Here is a 10,955-nt window from a genome sequence, read left to right as displayed (position 1 = left end):
AAGACTTCGATAACCTCTGAACAAGCCAAAATACCTTTCACATCTTTATAAAAGACTGCCGGATTCAAGTAATGACCTGCAGCATGCAATGGTTTGTGCTATTGATCATTCCATCTAGAGTCAATTACATCAAATGCTCTCTTATACTTGCCTTCGATTCCTTTGAATGACTTGGAAATGGTCTCTTTACAACGATCCATAGCCTCATAAATATAACCCATCGTGGGCTTGCGCTAAGCATCAACCATTCTCAACACCTCAATAAGAGGAGAACCCAATTTGAGTGCATGGACAATATGTCTCCAATAAGCATCATTCAACACAGTAGTAGTTGCCTGTTTTTCGGATGCCTCTTTGTACCACTGACTAGTAGTCCATTCATCACTGGTGAACATTTTTATGATATCCTGCCGCTGGTTATGGATGGACCTCAAAGTGATGAAGGAAGTAGCAAATCTAGTGACTGTCGGCCTAAGTAACTCTCTCTTATTCGTATATCTTATCATCATGTTCAGCACGCCCATCTTACTGTAAATATAACCGGTCAAAGCTATTGACTTTTTGATCACACCATTGATAAGCGATATTTTACCAATATCTTCAAGCATCAAATCGATGCAATGTGCTGCACATGGAGACCAAAACAGTGAGGGTATCCTTACTTGCAGCGTCATTCCAGCTTTCTTGTAATTGGAGGCATTATCCGTCACGATTTGGATCATATTCTTCTCTCCAACATAATCAATCATCTCTTCGAACATTGCTACCAGAGCGTTTGCATCTTTTACAATGTCAGACACATCGACAGACTTGATGAAAATTGAACCTTTTGGCGAATTCACTAAGAAGTTGATAATTTCTTTATGAGAAACAGAATCACGCCACCCATCAGATATAATTGAACATCCATAAGTTGCCCAATCATCTCTATGCTCTTTTTTACGAGAGCACTCACACTCTCAACTTCTTTCTTCAGCAAAGGCACTCTCAGTTCTTGATAACTCGGTGGCTTCATACCAGGACCATACTGTCCAACAGATTCAATGGCAATCTTAAAGCTTTCGTGCTTAGCAGCATTAAATGGTATTTCGGCTTCATAAAACCATCTAGCCAATTTAGTGCAAGCCCTGTCACGTAACTCTTTTCTCTGAACATCATTTATCGTCTATTGTTTTCCCTTACTCAATTTTTGTACTTGGACTCCTTTTGCTGGAACGCGGTCGTAATATACATCCAAAGCACCTTTCGTCCTTAGATTCTTCGATTTAATTGTTGTATTACCAACATCATCCTCTTCATCATCTCCAAAGGTTAAATCTTCAAAATCCTGCCTACCTTGTGATGCTGACAGAAGATCTTGATCCAGTTTAGCATCCTCTTTTTTCTTCATGAACTCTATAATTTCATCTCTCACATGTGATGGACATTTAGGGCATGCCGTGACATTTTTAAAACCACCGACCAAGTGTTCCTTGACCCTTCGAACCCCTGATGTTATATTCTTTGAGCAAAAATTACACGTAAATAAATATCTAGTCTTTGGATTTGGAGTTGCGTATTTTCTTGCAGGATCTTGAGCCATCTTATATTGACTGTGATAAAAAAATAATAATATACATGTTATGATGTATCGATAAGAAAGCATGCATTTACTACTAAAAAAGTATTTGGGAGTGGATGGGACATGACCAATGGTGTTGAAGAATGCAGATATTCATCGTCACAAACATATGTTACTATGTCTTAGAAACTAAAACTCTCATTTTGACCAAAGAAAAACAACTAGCAAACTGCATTGTACAACGGACGATTCAGGCTTTAAGAAATTCTACAAGTACAACAGACGATAGTCATGATGAATCTATATTCCATAATTCAATAAAATATTACATGATCAATGATGTTCAAATAATTTTCGGCTGTTATTAATTATACAATATACATGGATCTACAATTCAATAATTATACAATATACATGGATCTACAATTCAATAAAATATTACATGATCTATAGTTCTATACAAAAAGTAGGAAAAATAAAGTTACATAAAAAAAATAAAATTAACTCTTCATCTAGACTCAAGTTTCAATACATATAACCTATAGGTAGATAAAGTGGTACAAGTTGCAATCATTTGTAGGGTCCTACCTAAATTTAAAATTAACTCCTGCACACAAATTTCAAAAAGAAGATGAAAGTTAGAACAATACCTTGATTAAACAAATGAATATATAAAGGGTGGCAGCAAACACAATCGTTGAATTGTTTATGTGTTTACGAATGCAGAGGAGGCTGAATTATGAAGTGTAGAAAGTTTGAGTTTGAAAATTTTGATGTGTGTGTGACTGATGTGTGCGTGACTGCGTGCATATATAGAGAGATTACAGAATTGAGATTGAGAATGATTAGAAAATCGTGTGAGATATTTGAGATATCAAAGATTTGCAGATTTTTAGGTAAATTTACTTTTATATTAATGTTTAATTTAGTAAAAACAATTCAGCAGCAAAAAGGAAAAGATTTACGTAAGAAAAGATTGGGGAATTACCTTAAAATGTTAACTGTGAAGCATGTATTAGTCGTTAGGGCGACCCACCCGAAACGCTCGACCCCGCGGACCCAGCGCGACCCATGCATCTCGATCAACCCACCCATGTTGGGGCGGTGCTGGTCTCGACCCAGGCGACCCGAGCGACCCGAACGCCAAATTAACAACACTGGTCAGAGCGAGATGGAAGCAAAGGTTGACTTGCTAAGTTGGATGCCTATTTCCCTTGATCATGATTCCAATGAAGACCAACTCGAGCCAACTACTCTTGTCGCCGAGCATGTCTTAAACGCAACTCAACCTGTGGAACAAAGTGTCACCCAATCATCTCCTAATCCGATATCCGAGGTAAACAACTCTACTCAGAACTCTGTTACTATTACTACTGACAATATAGTTGCAGAAGATGAAGTAAGAGAGATCATTGATGAGGATACTAGACAATATATTTTGCCACCTCGGAGCAACTGAGGAATTCCACCCAAAAGATACTCTCAGGAGAAGATGGGCAGACGAAAATCAAAATATCCAATGGGTAGTGTGGCAAGAGCAAACTTGACAAAACTGGATAGAGCCTTTGAGGTGGCTTTATATGAAGAAGAAGAAGAAGAAGAAGAAGAAGAAGAAATACCACAAACACTGAAGGAAAGCAATGATGGTTGAATTAAAGGCCTTAGAGAGAAACAAGACTTGGAAGAAATGTCGCCTGCCAAAAGGAAAATGTACTGTAGGCTGCAGCTGGTCTTTACAATCAAGCGAATGCCCGACGGGACTATTGAGAGATATAAAGCCCGTCTTGTAGCAAAAGGATATATACACACCTATGGAGTGGACTACTCCGAAACCTTTTCACCGGTGGCAAAGATGAATACAGTTCGAGTGCTACTCTCCATTGCAGCTAACAAAGACTGGCCCCTCCATCAGTTCGATGTGACTAATGCATTTTTGCAAGGATTACTCAAGAAAGAAGTCTATATGGAAGCCCCGCCGGGTTTTGAAAATGAATTCGAAGATAGAGAAGTCTGCCAATTGAAGAAGACCTTGTATGGATTCAAACGGTCTCCGAGAGCATGGTTTGGAAGGTTCACAGAAGCCATGAAGAAGTACGACTATCAGCAGAGTAATGCAGATCACACTCTATTTCTGAAGAAAAAGAGGGGATAGAATCACGTGCCTGATAATCTATGTCGATGATATGATCATCACATGGGACGATTTTGAGGAGATAGAGCAGCTTAAGAAGAATTTGGCAACGGAATTCGAAATGAAGAATTTGGGGGCTCTCAAGTATTTTCTAGGAGTTGAAGTTCTAAGGTCAAAAGAATGGATCTTCATCAATCAAAAGAAATATACTTTGGATCTTCTAGCAAAATCTGGCATGATGGAATGTAAGCCAGCAGATACTCCGATTGCCATAAATCATGGTCTTCAAATAACTGAGGGAGCCCAACTAGCCGATCGAGAGAGATATCAGATGTTAGTAGGAAAATTAATCTACTTGTCTCACACTAGACAAAATATCGCATATGTTGTAAGTGTGATAAGTCAGTTTATGCACAGACCTCAAAAAGACCACCTTGAAGCAGCATTGAGAGTTGTTAGGTACCTCAAAGGAACTTTTGATCATGGAATTATGTTAAAAAAGAATGGACATTTGGAAATTCATGGTTATACAGATGCCGACTGGGCTGGAAACCCAATGGATAGGAAATCCACTTCTGGGTACTTCACATTTGTTGGAGGAAACTTAGTCACTTGGAAGAGTAAGAAACAGAAGGTTGTAGCATTATCAAGTGTAGAGGCATAATTCAAAGTAATCTGAAATGGTTTGACAGAGGTAATTGGCTTAGAGGATTGATGGAAGAATTGAGTTTTTTTTATCACAAAAACCATGTCAATTGTTTTGTGATAACAAAGCTGCAATAAGCATCGCAGAAAATCCAATCCAACATGATCGGACAAAGCACGTTGAAGTTGACAGACACTTCATCAAAGAGAAGATCGAGGCAGAAATTGTTGAGTTCCCATTCGTTCGATCCAAAGATCAGCTTGCAGATATCTTGACAAAAGCAGTAGGGGCAAAAGCTTTCTCGGACATTCTTATCAAGTTAAGTATCGGAAATCTCGTTACTTAACTTGAGGGGGAGTGTTAGTTTAATGCATAAAGACTTCCAAGAAGCATGTTAAGGGTTCCAAGAAGTAGACATTTATAATTCCTTAATTTCAAAATATGTCTAGTTCCTAGAATGTATTAATTGTGGTATCACTAATACTCCTATAAATTCATGGGGTTTGATTATCTTCCATCATCAATAAAAATACAAATCCTTTAGTCTCAATACAAAGTACTGCTTCCATCCCTCTATAGTAAAGGCATTTCATTTTCAGCATTCGTTTTGAAAAATGATAGTAATAAATAATTATTACTTTACTCTTTCTCCACTTTAATTATTTATTACTATTATTTTTTAAAAATAAGTGTTCAAAATAAAACGCATCTACTACAGAGGGACGAAGGGAGTAAGTCTTTTAGAATAAAGGAACAAAGTAGCAACGGTTTCAGATTTTTATCCATCACGCTGATTTAGTGCTGAATCAAAATTGTTAAACCAAATTTGGTGTAAAATAAAACTTAGCTCAACACCACACACACCAATTTTTAGTGCAAAAATATACCATTGCACCCACATATGTATGTGTATATGTGTGCCTCACAACCAATTCTGTAAGGAACACAACTGAATCAAGGCACTCAACAATATGACAAATTACTTGTGTCAAAAAAGTTGGGAAAAATATCAATTACAGAAGTACGTTCTTAGTTTAGTAAGGCGAACCATACACATCTTACAATTTTATGGCAAAGGGCGTTGAGTTCATGCTCTATAGATTACAATAAAGGGTAGCATATCATTTACACCTGTATTGAACGCGACCAGAAGCCAGAAAATATATTTCTAGTAAACCCTAAAGAGGGATCTAAAGTATTTTCTTACTCACCTATTGGAAATCACTAGGCAATTGCGACTGACTTCTTACATTCTTTGTTTGACGCGTCTGCCATTGACATCACCTCCGTCTAGAATACCTTCGATCCCTACTCTGCCAACAGCAATAGAGTGTTCATTGATCCTGGCAACATACTCCAATAACTCGGTGATCACATGTGGACAGCTTTCTTTAAGGTAGTCAAAACCATCTGTCTGTATGACCGCTGCAAAAAAGAGATCATCCTTATCAGAGGCCATTCCACGTCAGTTGGGATTTTAAGACTACCTTGCTTTAGGAGAAAACAAAGACATCTTATAAACAATTATCATAACATACAAAGAAAGAGTGATAAAACCTCAACAATCAATTTGATAAATTTTAGGACCATACGGCAACCCAACCATGCAAAATGGTTCTGAAAGCAAAGCTATCATAGTTATTCTGCAATGGTGTTATGAAGATAGGTATACCCACAAAATTCTTGGATATGCAGTATTCTGTACTCAGCAATCTTAGAAACTCAGACAACCACACAATTACGAAAGAACCTCAAGGTGCATGAGATTTCAGGTTGTTTGCTATTAGTCAACATGCAAATGTAGAAAGATATATTGTTACAGCCAGTATCACTACAGAAACACTTTTTTGACATATACTATTTATTTGCACCAAAGTAATTCAATCCCTCGTGCATCCAGATCTGTGCAATTTCATGTTATATTCCGGAACTAAAATACATTGCAATCTCAATATTTACCTCTAAGATTTTCAGGAAGAGCGACAAATTTGAGACAGACTGATTTCAGCTGGAAACAATGGTGTTGTTCTGCAAGTGCTAATGTTGTTGCAACAGTATTGATAGCAACATCCTCACAAAGGTTAGCCTCACAGAGCAACCTCAACCTCTCTAAACCATACCGATCAGCAGCAGCAAGCATATGCTGAAACATCAAGGTCGAGGCCCCTTTTGAGTTTAACCCAGTTAGCTCTTCAAAATCGGGAAGTGCATCCCAGTACATCCAATGAAGCAGGGCCTGCAAGGTAGGGAATATAAAATATAGTAATTGTCAATAAAACACATTTGCCAATATATAATGAATTTAATGAGTAAACATAACTAAGGAGGAAGGAACAGGCGAAAAGTTCTTCATTCACGAACAGGTATTAAAAGAGAACAAGATAAGAACCTCCAAAAGAGGCATCTCTCTCATGCTTCTCATACATGCCACCATGCCCGATGCATCACTCAAGGAAAAATTTACCAAATTCCTTTCATATTTAAATGTATTAACTTCGTTTTACTTGTATAGAAAGTGAGCAACATATCAACTTCAATATGCACGTTAGAGTCGAGACTCGAGAGGTTTACGCCATTTCCATGATACAAGTATTGGCACCAGGAAGTGGTCACTGCACTGACTATGTCATGGTTGAGTGTAAAGATTATCCGAATAAACCATATAAGAACCTAAGTACTGGATAAACTGTGGTAGGAAAATTGTGCGATTTTACCCTATTCATCTGAGGAAAATGCTTGAACTTTAAAGCATCTTATGAGCTATTCTAAAGAGCTTATAAGCTCCGCAAAGCACTCTCTAAACTGATAATTAGTTCTCGGTTCAAGCAATTAAAAAGAAGCAGCTGCACCAGAGCAAATGATTTCTTGATTTGCAATGGGTCAAAATTTAACATAGAAGCAATATATTTAGAGAAAGTAGAACTAATTATGATTCATAACTCAAGGTACAACTAATAATTAATACGCACGCACATAAAATTACACAGTATTATAATATGCAGATTGCAGAATACCTTAAATATAGGTGGCTCCACATCTTCAATCTTTATACACTCTGTATTTTGATCCTTCATTGGACCATATAATTGAGCTCTGAAGACAGGTGATCGAGCAGCAAGAATCACCTTGTGAGCAGAAAAAGCTTCTCCATCAACTTCAAAATTTACATCGGTCCCTTTTCCGCTTTCTAGCAGCTGCCCGAAATGCAGGCCAATATTTGATGGGGAAACTGGAATCGAATAGATCTTAGGTCCCTCTGTGTGCGACGTAACAACACCAACACAGCAATGCACGTGAAGGCAATCATTTTTCAGGTAATCGGATGCTTCAAGAGCAGTTCTTTTGTAAAATCTTTTGTAACCCCTGTAGCAAAATTTGAGCTTTAAAAAATTTACTATCCTCTCTTTTTTTACAACACATGACTTTGTCAGCTTACATTTACTTGAACACATGTTCTATACCACAATCAACAAATATTGTACTGAATTCTTCATGAATTGTCAACAAATATACAAAATTTTCAAAGGTAACACAGGAAAACCACACACAATAAGCATGAACAAAACATATGCACTACACATAATATACACCACACACAAAAGCAGACAGTAATCTTACTGAAGATAGCTAGCATACTTGTCCAACTAGTCCATCTCACTTTTCCTGTATAAATATCCCCCAATATTAACGCGCAAGAAAAAAGGGATACAATTACACTTGGCATTCAATTAAATTTCACAAGCAATAAAAAAAATGACAACAAAACTCACTAATAGAATAATGAAAAACCCACCACATGCTCCCTCTGTATCTAAGAGTATAAGGTCCCGTCTCCAACGCCCTACCAAAATGGCTATGAACTTTATGCCTCTCCCTTCCACTTTGATCCAAGAGAGTCAGCTCAAAGAGTGCCCTAACATCGGTGCCCTCACTAGCTAAGGCGATGAATAGCGAAACGTAAGTAGCATTATCCTCCGGGCTCTTTCCATCAGGATAGAAATAAACTGCCCACGAATACCCGCCAACCGTAAACGTATCCGACGCTATGTACTTCCCAACCCCAATTCCCTTCGACAACGAATACCCGGTGATCTTAAAATCGTGTGAGCCATTAACCGTCTCCGTCTTCGAGGTCGACGTTGTCTCCGCCAGTGATGATGAGGGCTCCGCTGTGTCCTTGTTGAACCTGCCCATATCCCACTCTCACGGGGTTTCTACACCAATTAATTGAAATGTAAAACAATTGGGATTGTTCTCGACCAGATTCTGCTGCCACGCAGAGGGGAATTGGGGTCGGATCTAGGTGAATTGGGGCTAATTTGGACTGGAAGTGGACTAGAGATGAATTCTAGGGTTTTCAAGGGGCGGGGAGATCGCGAGGAATTCTCGGGTTTGTTCTTGTGTTTGAATTGGAATTGACGCGAGAAATTCCTCGATTTGTAGGTTCCGGAATGGAGCCGACGAGGAAGGCCGGGACTATTCTAGAGAGAGAAAGAGAGGGATGTTTTAGAGAGAGAGAGTGGTAACGATTTCGACCACCACTGTAAATAGAAATGGAGTGGCACCTAAAAATTGCTTTTTGATAGTCTCTGTCGTATCGATGTCTCATTGGCTCATTTATTCAACGTGGGACTTAAATCTCAAATAATTGGATGCCTAGCCGGATTACTTTGGTCCACCTCCATTTTTCTAGATAAAATAATATTAAAATATTAAATTATAAGATTATTTTAGTTATAAAAGATTAATTATAGCTAATTATTTCATAATTATCCATCTATGATTAAATTGTGAGATTGAATTTCATGAATCAAACACACTATAAATTTAATTCTAAATACAATCTTACAAACCGAACACCCTCTTAATGTATTGTATTAGTAAAATACTAGTATTATTATTGTTACTAAATCAAAATTCAAAATATTATAGTAAATAATTGTAGGGTCATGTCAGATTATGTGACTAGAGAAAACAAAGCATTTGATACTCACAGCTAAATAGAGTGTCAAAAAAGTGGGTGGTTAATTATATTATGAACAATCACAGGATGGCTAGGAGCATGAGCATGAGCAGGAATGCAGGGTTTTATAGTTCTATTTTCGTATTTACATGAGAAATAATTTAAAATGGACAAAGATTTTTCAAGTAATATATATTGAAAAAATTCGTTTTCAACTATATTAATAGATAAAGAGTGATTTTTGGGTTTGTGGTATTATGGATTGGTGGTGACATGAGTTTGGAGTAGAGATTCAGGATGCATGGCGCGTGGTCAATATGAACCGCACAAAATTGGACCCATCCTTGTGACCAGCCCTGTTAAGTTGGACGATTTTAATTCAGATGCTATCTTTCATTTTACTATCTCCGTGTCACACTTATAGAATGACGTACTCTCTCCGTCCACTATTATAAGTTTCATTTATTAGCATCATAGGTTTTAAGAAATATTAAGAAAAGTAGATGAAAGAAAATTAGTAGAATAGGGGTCTCACTTGTAAATATTAGTTTTAAATAAATATGAGTGGAATGAGTTAGTGGAATGCGAGACCCTATTAGTATAATTTATGGTAAAAGTGAATCGAGACTCTATTCGTGGATGAACTAAAATGGAAAAACGAGACTCTTATTCACGGGTGGAGGAAGTAAGATTTTAAGAAATTATATTTTTTGTGTTAAGTGGAACTTGAAAATATATTATTTATATTAATATGAGATTAAACTTTTTTTTAAATAGAAACATGTGGTAGTAATTTTTAATGTGGCAAACTAAAAAAAGAAAGTGTAACAGCTTTCGGGACATAGAGAGTATATTTTTAAGAGTAAATTGAAAAAATGGTAAGAGAGAAAAACCAAAGTAAGGAGGAGGAGAAGGAGGAGAAAAAATAGAGTATAAATAGAAAGTTTTTTATTTAAATGAGATTATTTATTGTGAAGATTTCAAAATAATAAAATTAGACTATTTTTCATGTAGTACTGGTTGATGAGAGAATATAGAAATTTGTACACACTATTTATTGTTTGTGTTCAAATATGAATAAGAAAACAACTTGACAAAGGCTTCTGTTAGTTGCAAGTTGGTTAATGAATGTCGTTAATTATTCAATGTTCAAACTTCAAACTTTCCAGAAATGGCTTGCTGCATCGTTTGGTGAATAAAAGATTTTAATTCATGATCTACCTAACTAACCACTACCTAATACTCCATTATAAGGTCATTATATGATTTTAACTAATTAATTATTTATTCATTAAATAAATTGTTCCTCACGACCGACTGAGGACGGTCACCTACCTCAGTTTGTCAACATCTTGTAGTAAAGGGCTTAAAGCTCATCATATATTCACGTGTATAATTTATACTTGCAAAAAGTCTTTTTACTTTCAAAGGTTACCACAAAAACATAGTGTCTCTCTTATTAGATCTATTAGCAACGGATTATCTATATAGATAATAGGAGTACTAGTAGAAAGGAAATGAACTAGAATTAGATTAATATAGATTTTTGGGCTATAATATATTAATTCATGACCCCAATAATTATAGAAGCTAAGTGATTTTTCAATTGCTAATAATGACTATTTCTTCTTCATTGTGGAGAATGAATAAAAGC

At 36.6% G+C, this 10,955-nt stretch overlaps 2 protein-coding genes across 2 annotated transcripts; both read right to left on the bottom strand.

Moving 5' to 3' along the window:
- Positions 1–233: 233 nt before the first annotated feature.
- LOC121760410 lies at positions 234–1,390 on the bottom strand. The gene is made up of 3 exons (XM_042156087.1): positions 1,196–1,390; positions 958–1,147; positions 234–841 (listed from the first exon to the last, which is right to left on the bottom strand). Exons 1-3 carry the CDS (start codon positions 1,388–1,390, stop codon positions 234–236), a joined length of 993 nt encoding a protein of 330 aa, XP_042012021.1.
- Positions 1,391–5,321: 3,931 nt separating this feature from the next.
- On the bottom strand, positions 5,322–8,902 carry LOC121761217 (BTB/POZ and MATH domain-containing protein 2-like). Its single transcript, XM_042156834.1, has 4 exons — positions 8,132–8,902; positions 7,353–7,701; positions 6,298–6,574; positions 5,322–5,763 (listed from the first exon to the last, which is right to left on the bottom strand). The coding sequence occupies exons 1-4, from the start codon at positions 8,530–8,532 to the stop codon at positions 5,585–5,587; spliced, it is 1,206 nt and encodes a 401-aa protein (XP_042012768.1). The 5' UTR covers positions 8,533–8,902; the 3' UTR covers positions 5,322–5,584.
- Positions 8,903–10,955: the final 2,053 nt, after the last annotated feature.

This window comes from Salvia splendens, chromosome 13, assembly GCF_004379255.2.
Source record: "Salvia splendens isolate huo1 chromosome 13, SspV2, whole genome shotgun sequence".
In the NCBI taxonomy this organism is placed as follows: domain Eukaryota; kingdom Viridiplantae; phylum Streptophyta; class Magnoliopsida; order Lamiales; family Lamiaceae; genus Salvia; species Salvia splendens.
Note: the sequence above shows the minus strand (reverse complement) of the source record. Positions and strands in the feature narration are given on the sequence as shown.

Coding starts and splice junctions, on each gene's coding strand:
- LOC121760410 (XM_042156087.1), bottom strand. CDS start 1,390: ATGAAGAAAAAAGAGGATGCTAAACTGGATCAAGATCTTCTGTCAGCA. Junction 1,148..1,195: donor TTCCAGCAAAAGGAGTCCAA/GTACAAAAATTG, acceptor AATGATGTTCAG/AGAAAAGAGTTACGTGACAG. Junction 842..957: donor GCTGAAGAAAGAAGTTGAGA/GTGTGAGTGCTC, acceptor TCAACTTCTTAG/TGAATTCGCCAAAAGGTTCA.
- LOC121761217 (XM_042156834.1), bottom strand. CDS start 8,532: ATGGGCAGGTTCAACAAGGACACAGCGGAGCCCTCATCATCACTGGCG. Junction 6,575..7,352: donor TGGAGCCACCTATATTTAAG/GTATTCTGCAAT, acceptor CCTACCTTGCAG/GCCCTGCTTCATTGGATGTA. Junction 5,764..6,297: donor TCTTCCTGAAAATCTTAGAG/GTAAATATTGAG, acceptor TCTTTTTTGCAG/CGGTCATACAGACAGATGGT.